Consider the following 22,244-nt stretch of genomic DNA (forward strand, 5'->3'; position numbering starts at 1 on the left):
TTTCCAGGAATGACTAATGCAGAATCAGATACAGTAACAGAAAATGCATCAGAAGTACCTAAAGCAGCAATGCTAACAACAGCAGAATCAACAGCAGTGTCAGAAGAACCACCATCAGTAACAGCAGAAGTAACTCCTCCAGCGTTAGAACCAGCTCCTACAGCAGCAACACCATCTCCTTCACCAGCAGTAGCAGAACAAACTCCTTCAACAGCAATAGCAGAAGAAATATCATCAGCAACAGCAGAAGCAACTCCTCCAGCTGTAGAACCAGTTCCTGTAGCAGCAGCACCATCTCCCACACTGGCAGTAGCAGAGCCAACTCCTTTAACAGTAATAGCAGAATCAACTCCTCCACCAGCAGCAACTAAACCAACTTCTCCACCAGCAGAAACAGAACCAGCTCCTCCTCCATCATCTTCAGGGGTAGCAGAAAAGAATAGACAAGTCACAGTAAGTGAAGTATCATCTTTGTCTCATGACAAAGTGGTACCAAATGATTTTGGAAAACATGATCTTATAAAACTTGTTGACAGTGATGTTAAACAAACTTCCAACTGTGTTTCAGGCAGACCCACAAAATTACCAAAGAGAAATGAAGATTTTTTCATGGATTATTCCAAGGAAGACCAACCGCCACCTAACATAGATTCCAGAGCTGGAAAAACAATTAAATGTCCTCCATTGCCCCATAATACTGTACTCCTCCCCTCCTGTGACAGAAACTCTATCTTATTTCTGCACTTAAATGTCAGGTCTCTGAAAAATGAATCTGATGAACTTGGTATACTGTTAAAAAGTAACAAAAGAATGATTTTATGTATAAACGAACATTGGTTAAAGGAAGAAGATATAAAACTGTGTGTACCATCAGGTTTCAAATTAACTACATACTACTGCAGACCCAGTGAATCTTATGGGGGTGCATCCATATATGTTAGCAATGATCTAGACTTAAAGTTTTCTGTTCTTGAAGTTGGTGACTTATGTGTTAAAGGTGTTTATGAAGCAGCTGCTTTGATTATACCTAGTATATAGCTCATAACTGTTTCTTTATACCACACTCCTGAAAGTAATGTACAACAATTTATAGAATGTTTAGAAATACTTATAATTAGTATATGAAAGTATACTAAATACAAAATGTTAATTTTTGGGGAGCTTAACATAGACATTAGGAAAATGACAGCCAGAAATGTTAATTTAGTAAATATGTTATGATCCTATAATCTCTTTTGTGCTAATAAAAGACCTACAAGGCATTTCTCTTGTCTTGACAATCTAATAACAAATGTATACAAATATGATTTTGAGCTAGGCTTATTTAATGTCGTTTACCTGTTGGACCATAGAGGTATATGGGTGAAATTAATTACTGAAAAACCAAAAGAAGATCAGGAACAAACTCAGTGTGTGAGACTTTCTACAGATAGAAATATTAGGATGTATAGAGAAGAACTTCAGTCTATAGATTGGAATACTGTTATACATTCCCCCAGAAATGTTGATGAAGCCTTCAGCAAATTCCACAAAATCTTCCATACTTGCTATCCACTGGATAAAAAACAAAAAATTCAGGAAACCTAGCCACTCAACTTTACAGAAGTGGTTTTCATCTCAATTACAAAAACTGAGACTATTGGTAATTACTTGCCACAATAATGTCAAAAAGGAAGCAGTAGATAAAGAAACTTACAAAAACCTGAAAAGAAAATACAGTTCTGAAATTAAAATAGCCAAGTGTAAGACAAATAGTGATTTCATTAAAAAATCGCACAATAAATGTAAGGCTGCATTGAAAGTAATAAAAGCAAAGCTAGGTATGGATATAAACTATATAGACAACACAAATGCTGCTAACATCACTGCTGATGGTTTCAATCGCTTTTTTGTCAAGTCTGCCAAAGTTAGCCTCTCAACTCAGGGCAACCAGAATTCCAGTTCTACACATACATCTATTTCACACCCCACATCTGGCAGAAATTTTCAACAAAACATTACAAACATAGTGTCAGCTTGTAAATGGAGAGTAGTACAAGTAATTGATATAATTAAAGCAACCTCTAAATCAGGATACTCCAGATATGAAGATGTTTATGGTCTGTTAAACTTTGTAATTAAAAAAAATTGTAGATCTCATATCATATCCCCTTTGCATACTGATAAACTGGATGCTCTCTAGTGGACACTTTCCAGAATGTCTCAAAAAGACACTTGTCATACCATTTTACAAAAAGGGTGACAAGTCCTGTATCAATAATTATAGACCAATTTCACTTGTGCCTATTCTCTCACAAATAATAGAATATTGCATACTGCAGCAAATATGCATACACCTGCCAGACAATAATATATTAAATGATTCTCAATGTGGATTTAGGTCAAGCTTATCAACAGTCAAAGCAGTTGAAAACCTTATCCCTTTTTTACTAAGATCATTCGAGTCAGAATTATCTGCTGAAGCCATTCAAATTTACTTGGATAAGGCTTTTGACTCAGTTAACCACAATGCTGTGGAGTCAAACACTTGGAACTCTCACTAACTGAATAATACCTCAGCAATAGAGAACAAATTGTAAAGCACAATGGGCAAAAGTCACAGACTCTAAGTATAAAACGAAGTGTTCCCCAGGGCTCAGTGCTTGGCCCTCTACTATTTATATTATTTGTAAATGACTTTCTTAGTAATTTACGCTGTAGATCTACCCTCTATGCTAATGACACAACATTAGCTAATTCCAGAAAGGATATAAACAAATTGAAGGAGGAAAGTGAAGAATGTCTCAAAATATCTAATATCTGGTTTAAAGCTGATGAACCATGAAAAGAGTGTGAAGATAATCTTCAGTCTATCAAACAGTAACCCTGAGTTATCATCTGTTAAACTACAAGGAATACACATGGACTCGAAATTAATGTGGGACACACATACAGATTATGTATGTCAAAAATTATCACAACTTATCTACCTGCTAGACAAACTACACACATGTGTTACACAAGATTTATTACTTCATTCATGCTATGCCTTCTTTCTCTGTCATCTACAATATGGCATTCTTTTATGGGGTAACTCCCCAGGAACCAAAAAAATTTTCACTTGGCAGAAAAAAGCAATTAGACGTCTTTATGGAATCAGTGACAACAAGACCTCATGTAGACCTTATTTTAAAGACTTAAACATTCTCACAGTCACATCTCTTTACATATATTGTTGCCTATTAAACATAAAAGAAAACTTAAACCACTACACCATAAGGAAATCTGTTCATCAATACAATACTCGACAAAAAATATGATTGATATAGCCACAACCAGGCTTAAGAAAACCCAAACTAGCTATGAAAACATAGGCATAAAATTATTCAACACTTTACCCGTACATGATCAATTGGTTTCACTGGATATTTTCAAAACTAAAAACAAAGTGCGGATGAAGGAAAATACTTTCTATGGCATAGAAGAATGTCAGAATAGTTGTAAGGATGATCAAATTTATTGATAAATTAAGGCTTACTGTTATGTACAGATGTGGGTGTAGAGGCAGCTGTAAGCTAATAAGGTACAAAACTGCTATATTTTTTACTATGTAATATTTTGTTATATGAAACATAATGTACAAACAGCTACAATTCTTCTGACGACATAGACTGCATCTTAATGCTAATAAATTAAGGCTTACTGTTATGTATAGAAATGGGTGTAGAGGCAGTTATAATCTAATGGGGTACAACACTGCTATATTTTTACCATGTAATATTTTGCTATCTAAAACTTAATGTACAAAGAGCTGTAATTCTTCTGACGACATCGATTGCATGTTAATGCTGAAATATGGAAAAATTAAATAAATAAATTGATATTAACAGATGAGCAACTATTACAGTAGTTGCTACCTCTCAGTAACCGATTGTCTCTATTAGGTAAGTTATTTTTTGCCACCTCTACTCGTATGTGGTGCCTTTACTTGAACACTGCTACAAATATCCTATTTAACCTATCGAACCCATTGAGGTATTGCTGATAAAATTGGACCTATGTCTCTCACTAAGTCTTTTTCCCCACGTTACATCTGGGGATGGAGCGGAAGGTAACTTTGATGCACTTGGTAGCTACAATAAAAAATACCCGCTGTCACGTATTTCACAGTGAATTCACCAGCAACTGTTGAATGACTTTTTGGGGGCCTAGCCTGATCGTTAATAATTCCTGGAGGACTATTTTAGGCGAAACTTGTCCTCTTTCTGCCGCCTAATATGGGGGATTGTAAATTGACGTCGTATGCAACTCGCACTTTTCATTTGAAACTTTCGAGAAGCACAATTTAGTTCGATAGTTTTGCGTGCTAACAATCGATAGATTACTGTCCAGTTATTGTTTAATTGTCTGTGTTTCAGAATTGCGGAATGTTGTGTCGATATGTAAAAGAGAATTGAAGTCAAGTAGATCTTAAGAACCACTTTCCTCTTTTGATACATTATGATAAAGCTAAAGTTTAATATGCTTTTGTCTGAAAATAATGGTTTCAAATACTGACATTTTCCAATCCCTTTAGTGAGTCGTCTGTTTTGAAACGCGCCTGTTTGAAAACTAGTTCCCAATGGACTAGTGACTTTCATGACCTAGCGTTCGCGTACACAGTACACACATGTTAAATATTTCAAGTTTGAGCTGGATGTGTGTTCGTTTACCGTAACCAAACTGGTTTTGCTTCGGGGCTGTTGTCGACGAAAGATCATGTTACCGTTGTGGTATTGTGGATGTTTCGTAACATGAGGGGGAAGCGCGCACACTAGTTCTCTTTTTATACCGTATATTAGTATTCCAGTAAAATGGCCAAAGGAGTGGCAATACATTGGTTCAGAAAAGGCCTTAGGATACATGACAACCCAGCGCTTCTGGAAGCGATATCCGCTGTGCGTATTAACTTAATACCAATTTATAAACGTGTAATCTGTTATATTGATATTAGGGCTACGAAATTTTTGTATATTTCAGTGTTACAATGAAAACCTGGAATTATGCCCTGTTTTTATCCTCGACCCTTGGATCATACAGAAGTTGCGCGTTGGCCCAAATCGTTGGAGGTTCTTACAGCAATCGTTGTGTGATCTGGACACAAATCTCCGTAAAATCGGAACAAGGTTAGCCTGTATGTATTGCTGCTAAATATTGTTTAAAATTATGTACAACTAACACACGATACTGTACGTAGTTGAAATCGTAATCATGACAATAACAGAACAAAAAGGTAGGGCAACTTGTATTCTGTGGGGTAGCGTTACAGGAGGAAATAAATGAGATTCCTGAATACGCTGGAAATATTTGCTTTGGTACGACAGGAGACCAACGTGGATACTCTAACACATATACTTTAATTATGTGCACTCACCAAAAAGCGATGCGAAATGAAAAGAGAAGAAACTGTGTTATGCAATATACACATGACTGTAGGTTGATACCAGTACATAAAAAAGGAATGCGGTAAATGGATACAGAATAGCAATAAATGAGATGGGAGGTAGTGTTTCTGTTCTGTGAATACAGTCATGGAATTTATCTAATGGGATCAATTATTTGTTGGACTTCGTCTAGCTGTGGCATGTTGAAATTTTCAGTATTCAGTTAACTTAGTAGCTGTCGTGAATATGGACTTAAATGGTTGCTTACACATTTTTATGTTTTTGAACGTCTATGTAAAATATTTATTCATCCTTACATCTACATCTGTACTCTATAAATCACTGTGAGGTGCTTGGAAGAGGATATGTACCATTTGTTAGGGCTTTTTCCAGGACCATTCACATATGGAGTGTGGGAAGAATGATCATTTAAATGCTACTGTGTGTTCTGTAATTTATCTAATCTGCCCCCATGATTCCTATGAGAGTGACATGTAGAATGTTGCAGTGTATTCCAGGAGTACTTTGTAAATAGGCTTTCTTGGGATAGTTTGCCAATCTTGAAGAGTATTCCAGTTCAGTTCTTTTGACATCTCTGTGACTCTCTCCTTGGGGTCAAACAATCGTGTGACCATTCATCTTGCCCTTCTCTATATACGTTCAATATCCTCTGTTAGTCCTATCTTGTATGGGTTCCACACATTTGAGCAGTATTCTAGGATGGGTCATACATTATTTGTAAGCAATCTCCTTTGTAGACTGATAGCATTTTCCTAGTATTCTACCAATAAACTGAAGTCTGCTACCTGACTTTCCCACAATTGAGACAATATGTCATTCCACTTCATATCTGTACAGTGCATCCCAGAGTGCCCCAGAGAGCTACAACGCTAAGAAGAATCGCTTCTCGGCTTTTGGCAAGATCAGTGTGTAGTAGGGAACAATTTATTTAATTTCTATAATAATGAGTGAGATCACCCACGACTAATTCTTTTGCAATTGTCAGTACCTTTAACCCAGACTGACACAGATTCAGATTCATTTTTTTTCAGGTTTCTGTATGCTTTGGTGGATTCCAACTATGCCTCATTGACATTATAGGACACTATTTTCTGGTTTTTTCTTTGTGTGAAGTACACATTTCAGATTTCTGAACATTTAAAGCAAGTTGCTAATCTTCACACCACTTTGAAATCTTATGAATATCTATCTGAGTATTTGTGCAGCTTATTTCAGACTGCACTTCATTACATTTAACTGCATCATCTCCAAAAAGTCTGAGGTTAATATTATTGTCTGCAAGGTCATTACTACACAACATAAACAGCAAGGGACGCAACACACTTCCTTGTTGAAGTTATTTCTACATCTGTTGATGATTCTCCATCCAAATTAACTTGCTGCATTCTCCCTACCAAAAAATCCTCAGTTCAGTTGTAACTGCCTTTTTTTTTTTTTTTACCTAACTGACAAATGATGCAAACTGAAAAAACTTATGCATATGGAAAACAAAAACGTGCAAAATGGACACTATATATTAAAAAAATTATGTCAGTGTTTAAGTTTTTATTTGATTTTTTGGCAATCTGTGAACAGTCAAAAGTTGTGATTGCAGGCTTTCTCAGCATATTCCAATGATAAAGTCATATTGGGTGATCATCTGAGTGGTGGCTTTGTCTTGTTGTAAAGTTTCAGTGAGTTTTGTACCCATCATCTTCACCTGACTAATGTATTCACTTAAAGGTGATGGGTAAGAAACAATTGACCATCTCTCCGCCCCCCCCCCCCCCCAAAAAAAAAAAAAAAAAAAAATAAAGAAAAGAAAAATCTTGGTTGTGCTGACAGCTTGATCTGTAGCACAGCCCGAATTCTAGGTTAGATTCGAAGGTGACACTTTCGTTGTGAGTTGGAAAAGCCAACAAATGTGAAACCAGAAAATGTGGTTGTGGTAACAAATTGACTGGTAGTGATTCCTAGTGTTTATGTCTGTGCGGTATTGAAAAATGCAAGGGGTCCAATATGTAACTTTTACAGTGTTGAGGGTTGGTGTTCTGTGGAGTCATTAACTAAGAGAAGGAAAAGGAGGGGTCCTAAAATTGAGACTTATGGGACCTCTGATGTGTGACATATTATTTCTGAACAGGTTGTTGTTCTGTCACGTGTTGTTATTTCTACCAGCTATCTGGTCAGTAAATGTGAATATAAACTCATTGATGGATTTATGTTTATGAAAGCTGAATTGCTGTGCTGCTTGTAGGGATTACTTTCAAGGAAAAGACATTGCTGAAGCATATACCATTTTTTCTATTACTTTTGGTACACCTGGGAAGAGGTATATAGGTTGATGGTTGTTGACCTTGTGCTTGCCCCCTTTCTTGTGTATTGGAACTCTCTTGAACGTTTTCAGTGGTTGTGGGAAAATGACGGTACTTGTAGATGAGTTGATTATATTGCAGGGTGGTGATGCTATTTCATTAGCAACATGTTTTATTACATAGTTAGTTTAATATTCAAGGCCAGATGAGAGGAAATATCTAGTTTAACCTTCAAGGCCAGATGAGAGGTAATTTTTCATATTCCTAGTAATTAGAACTTCCTTCAAAGCTGCAGGTATTAGAAAAAGTGGTTTGTCAGTTAAACTGCGTTTACAGTGTTGACGGATCTTCTGCTGCATACTGTGGTTGGCAATTAGTTCCCATTGGTTATAGCCAGTTGGGTGATAGCATACAGTACACAATGATTAGCAGCTGGGTCTAATAACTTTTTTCAGTGGAAGATATAAATTTATTTATTTATTTTCGGCATGGATACTGGAAATTGACAGTTACTGATTTGGCTGTTATGAATCATGAAGATGGTTGCTGGTTTTTGTATGTATTTCTTATATTGTCTGTGTTTTAGAATATGATAGGAGTTTTTGGATATAGTTTCGTAATTTGGTGTTATAGTTTGGTCGAGAATTGGCAAAGCCAATGAATGTGAGTGCAAGAAAACTGCTTGTGATAGTGGACTGATCTGCAGCTTAGTCCAATGTACATGGTAGATTGAAATGTTACAGTTTGGTTGTGAGTTGGTAAGGCCAACAAATGTGACTGGAGTAAAACTGACTGGTGATGGACTGATCTGTATCATAGATGAATGATTGTTTTTAAAACTTTGTGGGGTATTTTTGATATGTTGTGATTTCTAAGGTTGTGGTTATGCAGGAACCGAAGAGTACATTTTAAATTTTACAGATTATTCTGTTTTATGTGACAGCATTCTGCTCAGTATATTCCATTATGCTGCCATGCAATTTCATACACTCCACATCATGGATGACCTTTATCAAACACTATTTTCTCCGTGGTTTGGCCATCCTGTCTAAACATCTGACTCATCATTCACCATATTCATTTCTCAGTATTCACTGTGCAGACTTTTACCAAATGGAGCATGCAAAGCGAAAGGCAACAGCACCATAATTCCACCGTTACCAGTTTGTCAGATGTTAACTACAGTGGAGGTAAAGATTTTGTTGGTGGACAGCAACCAGCTGAAAGGCTACTAGTTATTTTAGAAAAGTGTTTATTAAATGTATCACAAATGTGTTTGGTGTCTTTCATGTGTTCATGACATAAATAATTATAGGCCCGTGTCATTATTGTCAGGTTTCTCTAAAGTAATTGAAAGAGTAATGTATGAAAGGCTAGCTGACTTCCTGAATAAAAATAAAATACTGACTAATGCTCAAAATGGGTTTAGAAAGAACAGATCCACAGAAACGGCAATCTTCCAATTCATGAAAATGGTTCTAAATGCCTTGGACAAGAACGAATTAAGCTGTGGAATATTCTTAAGATTTATCTAAAGCATTTGATTTAATCAGCCATGACTTATTGCGTATGAAACTAGAATGTAACGCGGTCCGGGGACTTGCCAGAAAGTACAAATATGTCATGAATGCAAAGGGTGTCATTCAGATTTAAAAAAAAAAAAAAAAAAAAAAAAAAAAAAAAAAAAAAAAAAAAAAAAAAAAAAAACTAGCTATGGAGTGTCCCAGGGTTCTGTGTTAGGCCCTCTGGTGTTCTTGATGTTCATAAACTATTTGCCAAACCATCTGATGGTTGCAGAAACGGTGATGTTCGCTGATGACACTAGCATTTTTATAAAAGGATACACTGAGGATGATCTACAGCAGAGTGTCTCTAGGACAATAAATGAGACAGGAAAATGGTTCAGTGATAATGCTTTGATCATAAATAAGGATAAAACGGTATTGTTGAATTTCAGTAAAATTAAAAGTAAAGCTAGAAGAAGAGTAAAAGCTGAGTTAGGGAACTATGTTATTGCACAAGCTCCATACACAAAATTCCTCGGTATATGGGTGGATGAGTACTTTGGATGGGAAAAGCATCTAGAAGATTTGAGTAAAAATTTAAGTAAATGCTGCTACGTGCTAAGAATGCTTCGGGAATGCTGCAACACTGAATCATTGCTGTGTGCGTATTATGCTTACATGAATAGTTTGCTTAGATATGGTGTGATCTTCTGGGGAAATACAGGTACAGCAAAACAAGCTTTCAAACTTCAAAAAGGGCTAGTAGAATAATGAAAGGGGTTCCCTGCAGAGTGTCATGCAGGGAAATACTTAAAGAATTTAAAATAATGACTCTTCCTAGCTTATACATCTATGAATGTGTATGCTTTCTGAAAACTCACCAGGAATTTTCAACATTAAATAATCATGTTCAGAACTATGAAACAAGGAACAGGGATGATTTTCACAGACACACCCACAAAGGAGCACTGTACCAAAAAAGTGTAAACTACCAGCCCAAAATACTTTTTAGTGCATTGCCTTCTACAATAAAGAAAATTAAAGAATTTCATAAATTCAAGGTGGATCTTAAACAATTTTTACTAACACATAGTTTTTATAGCATTGAAGAATATCTGAATATGGAAAAGCAATATTATTTATATATTCTGATAAAAAAGATTTGTATTTATTATCCAAGTTTTTTAAACAAATTAAAGATAAAAAACTGTATTGTAATTGACTACATCCATACAATGTATATTGTTAATGGATGAATGAAGAGATTGATTGATTGATTGATTATTATGTTGAAGAGATTCTGGTGTTTTCCATTTGATATAAATTTGTGAAATTTTTCTGATAGTATCCCACATGGCATTAGATTTGTTATTAGAATCATTTATGCAGGGTTTATTTACTAATTGTTTTGTTTTAGATTTTACTTTATGAAGAACCTTTTTATAAAATATTAGATAACTGTGGAAATTTGGATAATCTGGTTTTACACTTTGCTCATAGAGTGACTTCTTATTCTTACATAACATTCTTATCTTATTGTGATCCATCTGTTATCAGTTTTCCAGGCTGAATATTGTACTTTGGCTCTTTTACTGGGAACACCACCGTGAAATGAAGACACACTATGCCAAGGAATAGTGAAGTTTTCTTATCTACATCGTCTTTCTGAGACCGGAATAGATTTTTAAACTGGCCGGTATTGCTAAGGTCTTTGATATGTCTTCTATAGATGAAAGTGGATGATACCCTGATGGTCAGAGTGTATACTGGATCAGTTGAGGACATTCATAAATGGAAGAGGTTCTGCGTTCTGGAACACTGCATTTACCAGCTGCTTGAATTATGTGTTATTCTAATTTGATGGGCTATTATGTTTTAGGTACTGAAAGTTGCTAAAAGATTTTTGACACTATTTGCTGTACATGAATTGTTAGCAAAATCACCACATAATACCTTCTTTACTTGCAATTTGTAAAAATACATGACACTTGCAAGCCTGTTGAAAAACTGGGATATGTTTCCACTGGGAGAATAGTAAAGACAGACTATTATAATATTAGACTGCTTGAGTTCTATAGGAAAATGTTCAAAGTGTTTCTCAGTATTCAAGTGGGCAGTTTCATAGTATGTGCTGAATAACCCATCCCCTCCCATCCCATCCCCAACCCTGACTGTTAGATCTAAGTAAATGTTACCAATTGTATAATTTGTAAAGTTCAAGAATGATACGGTATCTTTCTTGAGCCAGTGTTCTTTGAAACAAATAACATCAGTCTTGATACTGCTGGGCTGACATCTAGTTTTCTTCCATTCATATTTGTTGGCATCGCCAACTGACAACCAAACTGTCACATTCCAACCTAACCTTGGCCTCAGGCTGTGCTGCAGGGCAATCTGTCAGTACATCCCATTTTCTTAAATTTACATTTGTTGGCTTCGCCAACTCTCGACCAAATTATCACATTCCAACTTAATCTATGCTTTAGTGTTCACTAGAGATCAGTCTGTCCCTATGCTTCAGTCTCAACTAGAGGCCAATCTAGCAGAACATCTAGTTTTTTTCCAGTCACCTTAGAAATGCAACAATCAGTAAGAAATCTTAAAATTCATAATAACCAGATCAGTAAAAGTAATTGTGGTACTCTCCATATTGAAAAAAGCCGTAATAAATTTGTATCATCTGCCAAAAGAAATCATTATATTCAGAGATTCCCATTGGTTACCGTGTACAATCACCTGACTGGCTATGATTAATGTCAACTAATTGCCAACTTCAGCATGCAAAGAAAGGTCTGCTGACACAGTAAGTGCACTTTAGCCATTGAGCTATCAAAGCCTTTTTGGTACTGGGTGACAAAGGGATGCTTCTGAGTTTTTTGGATGTAGTAACTGTATCAGTCAGAGGGTGAGAGTGTGGTGTCACCGCAGCCACCACACTTGCTAGGTGGTAGCTTTAAATCGGCCGCGGTCCATTAGTACATGTCGGACCCGCGTGTCGCCACCGTCAGTGATCGCAGACCGAGCGCCACCACACGGCAGGTCTCGAGAGACGGACTAGCACTCGCCCCAGTTGTACGGACGACTTTGCTAGCGACTACACTGACGAAGCCTTTCTCTCATTTGCCGAGAGATAGTTAGAATAGCCTTCAGCTAAGTCCATGGCTACGACCTAGCAAGGCGCCATTAGCATTATATTGCATTTATCTAGAGAGAGTCTCACTTGTATCATCAAGAACGCTGTATACAAATGATGGATTAAAGTTAAGTATTCCAGAAGCTACGTACTTTTCTTTATAGCATTCATTACGTATCCTGTTTCAGACCTAACGCCCGCCTGCGTGAGTTAGCGCGTGCATCTTGGCCGCCTCTTTCATTTAGTGTGCGTAGTGTTGGCAAGTCTGCCGACACTACAGAGAGTATGACACAAACTTACTTCTGATGAGGTAACAGGCTTACTTATTCCTGATAGGGGATCCCTTGATTTGAGAGACCTTGTGGAACTCACAGATGATGCTTCATGAACATAACAACCAATCTGCTCTTTACTGAATGTTGTGTCACAAGAAATAAGGCTGAAACAATAACACATCATGATTATCTTTATCCAGCAAGGCCGTAGATGTTATGGAGTGTATAACTCTCCCTCCCCCACCCTCCCCCCTCACCCCTCCCCCACCCCACCCCCCTCGCCCTCCCCCTCTCCTCTTTCCCCCTCACCCCTCCCCTCCCCACAACCCATCTCCATCCTTGCCTCTCTCTCCCTCTGACACACACACACACACACACACACACACACACACACACACACACACAGAGGGAGAGAGACAGAGAGAGGGAGCGCAGAAGAATAGGTGTATCTGAAATTGCTGTTGCTTTTCCAGTTACACTACTCTGCTATTGCTGTGTGTGTGTGTGTGTGTGTGTGTGTGTGTGTGTGTGTGTGCAGTCAGATTGTGGATGCTCAGTGCCTAGGACACTCCAGCTTTGAAGTCATACACTCAATGGGCTTTTCACGTGCCAACACTAGAGTCACTTGCTGTGGGCAACTTGTTTATGCCAGCAGTCACTGTTGTGGATTGTACTGGTTATGAACTGGCCACAGTGCAGCAAGTCACTTGTTAATTCAAAGCCAGATATCAAGAACAAGTAAGTAGCTGTACCACTGAGAATCACCTCTTTGCTCTAGGGTACTGTAGCCACAGCCACATTCAAATACCTTTCCGCATGTCGCACGGCACCAAGATTAACATGGGCCCAGGAGCACTGTCGCTGGATGTTTGAAGTATGAAAAAGCTCACTTATTATGTTTAACAGACAATGCGTCCTCCTTGACAACAGAGCACTGTTCAGATGAGTGGGGATTAGCTTAAAATTTTGTGATCATCTCTTACTGGCGCGCAATACAAGAACCTATTATCATGGGTCTTTGTTTGGCAACCCGTTGCACCTCGTAGGTGACCTGTGCCTGACATAAAGTTGTTTGTACTCCTATGTTACCCCCCCCCCCCCCCCCTCCCCCCCTTCCAATCTCTTCCCAGTCAGATGACTTCCATATTCTAATGAGTACAACTGGGATGCTACTTTGTGAGATGTACACACCATAGAATTAGTTATAACCACAACAACAACAGTTATGGGGATCGTGGATCGCAATGATGCCTTAATGATTTTGTGTGAAATCCATACTATAGTGTGCTGCTGCTGCCATTATTCATCAGTCATTTAGTCCGACTACTCATGACTGTGATGAACACGTGTGTTAAAGTAGTGTCTTTGTAAATTGGAATGTAAGTTTCAGTGTATTTACTGAATTGCATGGTAGCAGGGTAAAAACATATAAAGTCATTGCTGTCTATATACAGTTAGTTTTTTGAACCAGTTGCATTAAGTTTCAGATTATAATTTACTAGTTGAAAGTTAACCTACTGTATTTCAGAGGAAGGATAATAAGAACCATTATAGAATTTTAATGGGAAAGATGAAGGGACATTGTTATTTATAATATGATGTTGGAGCTAAAACTATAAAGTTAAATACTGCACAGATTACACAACGTGAATGTTTAATATTCATTGATCAGTTTGGGTTGCAGGCAGGTCATCAATAATTATAAGCTAGAGGCAAAGTTTGCTTGAATGATTCTTAATTTCAAAGCCAAAGCATAGAAATTGTATCATGTGTTATGAAGCAAATGATTACTAAGTTGTACCCATTCTATGACATTTGGTCTGTTACTTTGTGTCATACTAGATATCTATCTGTACTTCAAATTGGAATTAAATGTTGGGATGGTTCCTTTGAAAGGGACATGACCAGTTTTCATTCACATACTTGTTCTGCTCTAGCTTGTGCTCTGTCACTAATGATATCTTTTTCAACAGGATGTTAAACCATAACCTTCCTCAATTTTACTCTATCTTTAACAGAGCTGGTGGTGAATTTTTTGACCTAAAATTGTTCATGTTGCAGAGAAGTTTCTTGTATTTGCTTAATCAAGTATTCTCATTTGTGTAATGATTATCCATCACTTGGAAATAACATTTTATGCTGCTGCTTACACCTCACTAATCGGTGTTATAATTTCAGTATACTTTAACAAGAAACTGATAAATCTATTGCGAGCATCTATTCAGAGTTGTTCATTTACGTTATTTTAAATACAAGTGAAGTCTTATTTGGGATATAAGAATTTTCTCATTGGTATTTCTGTTCTTGCAGATTGTATGTTTTGCGTGGTACCCCTGAGGAGACTTTCAAAGATAAGTTTCAAGAATGGAAAGTCAAAGTTATCACTTTTGAAGCAGATATAGAACCATATGCAAGAGAAAGGGATGAAAGTGTCATAAAGATTGCCAAAACTGCAGGAGCAAGAGTTGTTCAGAAGGTGTCACATACACTGTATGATCCTGAACAGTAAGTATTGTAGTTTTACAAGGAAATGTCAATATGTATGCTTTGCTTCAAGTTTTTTTTATTGCCAGTGAAGGCATTGCTTTGCACATAGCAGATTTCAACCAAGTGCTTCACATTCCTTGATTTCTGTGATAACCCTGAAATAATGGCAATGTCAGCACTATATTTGGCTATGTATCCAGCTACATCACTAAGTTTTGCCAATAAATTTACCATCATAGTGCAATGCTATGTTTTCTCTATGTACAGTCCCAAGTACTCATTCACTTGAAATTCAATCTCCCTTTCAGATTTTATGCAAATAACCTCAGACTTACGTTTTCTGCAATGCTCCACTACATCAAACAACATCAACACCTATAGTTAAGATAAAACACTTTCAAGGCAACTGAACATTTAAAGTATATTGTCTATAAATATTGTTATACAAGAACCAACTGTCTTTCATCCAGACCAAGCCTACACTGTCTGCATGTAATCAAATGTGCTTCTTTTTTCTAACATTGACATTGCTGATGAACTCTAAGGAAGTTAGCACTCTTCCATTGTGGAACTTGTTGGTCCATGGAGCTTCTATAACCATATCACAGCAAGGATTTAATTGTGGTGCACCGTCCTGGTAGACACCATATCTGCTGAGTGTGGAAGATGCAATTCATCATGAGGTGCACTTAGAATACTTGTGAAAGTAAGAAAATATTTACTTTACTATATAACAGGCAACTAATTCCCTTTAATAAAAGCCAGTTAACTTTACTGATTCTTTGCGAGCTTCATGTGCTACGAGATCACGAGAGACGCATGCCACCCACATTGTGCGATGTGTGGCTCACGAAACAAGTTTTTTTTCATGCTATATGTGGCAATTTTACTCATTGCAGTAGCAGTTTATTTATTCAGTGTATTTGCTGAATTGCATGGTAGCAGGTGAGCCGAGTAAAAACATATAAAGTCATTGCTGTCTATATACAGTTAGTTTTTTGAACCAGTTGCACTAAGTATAGTAACTACAAACATACACTCAGATAAAAGCGTGTTAAACTTTGTGGGGCAGACATTGCACATGTCACTATAGGTACAATAATTCTTCCTGCTGTGAAGGAGATAGTTGCAAAATATCAAAATCTTCTATTTATTTGACTCAATCCCTCCCAATCTTTGTTTTATTTTTGCAGCCAGTTAAGTAAGTTATAATTCCTCAAGACTTAAATATTCAGTGGTTACAGCTGTTTATAAAACTAGGTAAAAGTGAGTAACCCATACTTAGAGAGCTGTTTTACCCATTCAAATATTTATAATTTTGAGAAAATCACTTGATTCATTTAAATACATTATTACATTATAAAATTAGAGAGAGAAAGAATGACTGCCCAGTACACATCTTCAGGAGCAAAATTCTAATATTTAGCTGACAGATGCAGGTAGTATGTGCACATACACAAAAAGACTATGCTAGCATCGGGAACTGTTAATTTCTTCGTCAGAAAAGAGGCATAAGTTCAGTTAGATTAGAATGGAGGGAAGGCCATTCAGACCACAGCCTGAGAAAGACCCACCTACTGTGAGGTCAAGGGGAGACAAAGATGAGGCAGAATCTGCCATTGTACATGCCACTATGTGTTATAACCACTGCTGATGAAATGGATGTTGGACTGCAGCATTCTGAGCATACCAGCCAAAAATCCTATATTTCATTTCTTGCCTAACATCTGCAACAGGCTGAACAGAGAATTGATTATGCTTTATTTCACTTATTCTCTCTTCATATATTACCTTGTCATGCAAAACAATGCTTCTGTACACAGCAAAACCATTTAACTGGATTCTAAATTAGCCAAGCCTTTAATTATGTATAATTCCTAAAATGAACTGTTGCAAACAACAAAGATGCCTCTCAACTTGACATCATTTGCTCAGACATGTCTGTACTGATGATAAAAATTACAGACTAAGCAAGTATGACTCTATTTTCTATATCTATTGTATAATAAAGTCCCCCAATGCAGATTCCGACTGTGTGTTCAGGCAAATGTCAGGAATGTCTAGGAATTTTCATACAGATTTCACTAATAGATAAGATGAGTCAGAAGGAAGGTTTGTGTATATAATGTATTACCACTAAGTAATGATGAGAATGTAATGTATGTATTGTTATATATTCCACACTTAATTGGCGTTTGGAGTGACATCTTGTGACAATGATGGGAACTACAAGCTGGTCAGCTACAGAGGACGTGATATCCGCAGCTACAGAGAGAAGTGAATCTTAGCCAGGTTCTTTGTCAGGCCTGCTGGTCTAGCAGTAAAGCACATGCCTTGAAATAAACAGTTTGCGGGATTGAATTCTGGTTGAATGACTGACATTGCAGTCCACCTTTTAACTTAGAATTCTTCTCTCAGTGATGTGGAGATTCACGAGAAACAACATGTTGTTTGGATTCCACATTTAACTGCATGTTCCCTTGCCCGAGTTGGTTAACAGGGATAGGTCAGTGATATGCAAGTCATTAAAGTACTGCCCAATTGAAAAAATTGCACCAGGGCATTGAGCCATATGAAATTATTACTACCAGAAGAGCCATATGAAATTATTACTACCAGAATTTGTATGTATCCTCATCTTCTGTACACATTATATGAGGGTCTTTCTAAAAGTCCTGCACACTGTGCATGCGCATCGATTACAGTGGTGGAATTCATGCCAGTTGTGAGCTGGACTTCAGGCATGACAATGGTTTATGTGTTTGCTGGTTTATGTGGCTGTGTCATGAGTAATTTAGTTTTAAAATGGAAGCTGAAACCGAGTCAGGTTGGATTACACATAATGCCCAGTGTTCCTACATCAACATTGAATAACTACATGGAAGTAAATCAACAGAAATTTACAGTGCTTTGAGAGAGGTGTGTGGGAATTGTGTAGTGGATCAGAGCATGGTATCTTGGTGGTCTGCATGTTTCTGTAAAGGTTGGGGAATAACTTGGTACAATCAAAGAAGTGGAAGGCTATCAACTGCAACAGACTACACTTCTCGAGTATTGTTCATAACATTCTGAGTGAGGAACAACAAAAAATGCGAGGAAATTGCAAAAGGTAATGGATTAAACAAACATTCTGTCAGAGATTTTTCACTTGTGAGTTTATGCACTACCCCATCATGATGCTGATTAGAAATGTCACTGGCCTTAGCTGCACTGCCTTATATTTTATCATCTTCATCTCTTTTATCAGAACATCTCATGTTTTTATTTTCCTGGAACCACAGAGTCTTTTTAATATTATTTCAAAATGGAATTTCATTTTGTTAGGAGCAGTGTTTGCTTTATTGTATTAGTGTACTGCCTGCTTTCTTCTTTTCTCTATAAGTGTCAGATCTGTCCTGAGTTTCATTTATCTGATAGGTTTTGTATGCTAGTTGTAATTCGGGGCTAAATAGCCCAAATATTCCCAACTGTGGATCAACGTATATCAAAAAATGGAACGGATAGAATAAGTGACGAGCTAAATAGGAGATGAAACATAAAAATAACCGCACACGGTTGCTTATGCTAGGAAAGAAACATATATGAAGCTACTTATGACAACAGGAGGAACTCTTAAAAACTATACCTAAAGCCAGTAGTTAGCCTGGGGGGGGGGGGCTAAGGGGACGTGTAATCTATCTAAAGACGTTGTGGTAATAAAGTTATGGGGATAAAACGTGAGGTGTTCAACGGGCTAAAATGAGGATAAAAAGAAAGAAGATGAACAGCTTGACCAACTGCGCTTGCCAATCAACGCACGCATGTGAAAATCCCCAGATCATCAAATTTACAAGTATGAAGAACAAATTAAAGGTGCGAAACCTTAAAAAAATGTTCTGTTTATTAGTAGGAGTTGGTCGTTAAGGATATTGTTTTTAGCATGTTGCAGATGCTTAAAGACCTGCATTTCTTCCAAAACATCCAGTTTTAAGCCCTTAACCTCCAGTTAATATCGAGTTACTTCATGCCAAGGTTAAGGGCTTAAAAGACTTCTGGCCGTCTGTAAATTGCTTAAATCACTCAAATGTTCTTGCTTGGTTCAAGAGGATTCCCTGAGGATGAGATGCATTTCAGCTGAAGTTTTGTGGAGTTAAAAACAAAACTTCACAGATATCCTTTGTTCCTTCAAGTCAGTCATTTTGAAATTCACAGACAACATTCACACCAGTGCACTCACAAAGATGCCATGTGGCAGACTGGCAGTTGAAAGACACAACTAGAGGTGTGTAGTTATGGAAGACTGTACTGCTGATTGTGTGGGTGTAATACTCAAATTCTCAGGAATTTTGGTCAGTACTTTGTATGTGTAATATAGGATTCTTCCCTCTCTAGAATATTTGTATTCATGCTGTGCATGGGGTGCTGTCCTTGACTTCTCTGCTTACCTAAATTGTGATTCTCCTTTCTTAAGGCTCATTTCTGTACAATTGCTTAATCTTCTATAGCTAAGTCGGTTTTATTTGTTGTGACTGTGCGCTCTTGTAATGTTTTTGGTTCCTAGCTGGATGAGGAGAGGGTTGTATGATAGGTAGGTGGCCAGTTTCCTCTCACTACAACACAAAATGTGTGCATTGTTAAAATACACTTTATTACAGAAACCAATTGAGTACTTAACTTCAATGGTGTCCATTCTGAAGTTATGTGATTAACAGCAATCAAATGACATGTACTAATTCGTGAGTGTTGTCCGTGTCCATATCACAACTTTATACAATGACTAACATTCCCCCACAGGTAGCCAAGGTGCGAGGCGACAACTATCACTGTGGAAGACTAGAGCACAGTGCAAAGTATTGAGATGCGATGCGAACTGAGTCCCGATGCAATGTACAGAGGTACTGAGGTTGAGAGATTGAGAGATAAAGCCAGCTTGTTCGGTGGTGGTGGCCTATATGCATTTTGCCCAGGGGTCTTTATCAGCGCATTGCCTGGGGGTGTGTATTGGTCTTCTCTTGTCATAGTCGTGCCTAGTTTAGCGCCTCCTATACAATGTTTCCTGGCGCTGACTGGTGTGCTGGCAGAGGTGAACACCAGGACAATATTCACTTATTTTTTTCTGTTAGGGCATCTTATGCCATAAAAAATTCTAACTATTCATTAATATTTCTGTCTGGCCATTTTCTTGATGCATACAGAAATATCTCTCTTGGAGTGCTTAGTAATTTATTGGTGTTTCATGTACTTGATGACTCGCCATGTTTAATGATAGATCTGTTCTTACCTCATTTAGGGAATGACTGCTTGATGCTTAAAAAAATACTGACGGATTTGTTGATGCAGGATGTTGTGATACTGAAGTTTTTGTTGGCACACATCTTTTCCTATAAAAGACTGGCTGTCCTATGTCTAATGATAGGAATTTCGCCATGGATGTTCCAAGCTCAAATCACTATATTCTGCTTAATCAGCTCTACCAATTTCCTCTTCAAAATCTTTCATTGTAAAGACCATGCCTCGTGAAACCACATTTGCCATTAATGCCTCAAGGCATCACTATAGTGGAAAGTCAGCAATATCAGGACTATCGCTAGAACTTTATCTTTCTGTCTTTATTTCCATGCCAGAAGGTCATCAACATTTTACACTTTTTCATCCCAATAGTAAGCTACATCAGTGGCACCCTCACTTGCTTCCATAAATCTTCAAGACAACACTGAACTGAAGAAGCAGACCACTCTAATATATACTTGTGTCACATGTGCTCATAGCTGATTTATCATTCTCCATGTCTTCCATGAATGTTTCATGCCCATAGAATCATCCTCTTGAAATGAGTACCAGCTTGCAAGTTCTATGCAAAGCCCGTACTTGAATGTGTCCTCTGATCCATACATGCATAAACAGTTCTGCTTAAAAACGCACTTCACAGCATTATTTATCCAGGGCTAATCATATTTGAGAAGTGACAAGACTTAATATAATAGATTTTTAAAGGAGGTAATCGGATACACCATCAAAATCATATGAGAGTAACCTTGATTTCTGCCTCGTAATACCTGTTATTTCAGATTTTGTTGCTGGACTAAGAAATAGAGACCTTGGAAATATTAACAGATCTGAGGAAAGGAAGAATGGGAGGGTATTAGAAGAAGAAGATTTTGTAACCAGATTTTATGCATGTAAATTATAAATAACATAAATTTTAGCATAACAAATAATGATGTCCCTCTTTCCGACGCATGAGTTTGCCTTTCTTGCCAAATACTTTTTGATGACTTTCCATGTAGCTTTTGATTTATTCCTTAAATTGATAACATGTGGCAATAATTGGATCACATACAGGATGGGCAAAATAAAATGGACCTGGAAAATATTTACAATAAGACTGAGGCAGGATTGACCCATGTTAATGATAGAAGATGCTGGAAATGGTCATTGTTGACATCGATTTTGTGCTGCAGACTTTGCTGGAAATTGTGCCAGAACACTTTCAGTAATTAACTCTTGGACAAACAGTTCCATACAGTTTTCACTTAATACTCGACAATGAGCACGTGCTGTCTTATCATGAGCACCATTTTGTGTTGCATTCAACTGGTCACTGAACACATCTACCTCTATCACTTACTTAAATGTAATGACACAGCAAAGTGCTCAGGACAGGATATCTGGGTAATTTGATAGTATATTGGTCATCACTAACCATATAGAAAGAAAGAATGGACCTATAAAGTCCATGTGAACGTAGTACCCTACCTAACTAGGCATGGGCCATGGAGCAAAAGTTCCTGCTAGTGCTGCCTGTTGCTCAACACACTGCTTGCTCTCACAGATAATCTTACTCAGTAGCCAAGTCAGTGCCAAGCAAGTAAATAAAATGCCACGCAAGAACTTTCATGCGAGTCATACCCCAATGGCCACGCTGTAGGAGAGCAAGGATATTAGTCCTGCAGGACCAGAGGGATAATGATCTGGGAATTGTCCAAGTCATTGTGAAGGAGGGGAGTGCTGTCAACAGTGACCAGCCATTGTCAGAGGAGGAAATAGATGCAGAGCGGACCAGACTGCTTGGTGGGCAGTCGCTCAGGCCAACCGTTACACACAAAATCAACTGCTTGTCAGAGCACAAGATATTGCTGGGTGGCCTG

At 37.5% G+C, this 22,244-nt stretch overlaps 2 protein-coding genes across 2 annotated transcripts in view; both read left to right on the plus strand.

The window, feature by feature from the left end:
- Nucleotides 1-9: 9 nt before the first annotated feature.
- On the plus strand, nt 10-4,453 carry LOC126456444 (uncharacterized). Its single transcript, XM_050092194.1, has 2 exons — nt 10-535; nt 4,398-4,453. The coding sequence occupies exons 1-2, from the start codon at nt 10-12 to the stop codon at nt 4,451-4,453; spliced, it is 582 nt and encodes a 193-aa protein (XP_049948151.1).
- Nucleotides 4,383-22,244, plus strand: part of LOC126458062 (cryptochrome-1) — a 75,229-nt gene continuing 57,367 nt past the window's right edge. Inside the window, exons 1-3 of the mRNA XM_050094862.1 lie at nt 4,383-4,916; nt 4,999-5,144; nt 14,941-15,135. Of these exons, the coding sequence (XP_049950819.1) occupies nt 4,833-4,916; nt 4,999-5,144; nt 14,941-15,135 (425 nt within the window). The 5' untranslated portion in view covers nt 4,383-4,832. The remainder of the gene's footprint in view (nt 4,917-4,998; nt 5,145-14,940; nt 15,136-22,244) is intronic.

This window comes from Schistocerca serialis, chromosome 2 (assembly GCF_023864345.2).
Source record: "Schistocerca serialis cubense isolate TAMUIC-IGC-003099 chromosome 2, iqSchSeri2.2, whole genome shotgun sequence".
In the NCBI taxonomy this organism is placed as follows: domain Eukaryota; kingdom Metazoa; phylum Arthropoda; class Insecta; order Orthoptera; family Acrididae; genus Schistocerca; species Schistocerca serialis.

Excerpts from the sequence above, each read along its gene's own strand:
- LOC126456444 (XM_050092194.1), top strand. The coding sequence starts at position 10 with ATGACTAATGCAGAATCAGATACAGTAACAGAAAATGCATCAGAAGTA. Across the intron at positions 536-4,397 it reads TCTTATAAAACTTGTTGACA|AATTGCGGAATGTTGTGTCG; the intron begins GTGATGTTAAAC and ends TCTGTGTTTCAG.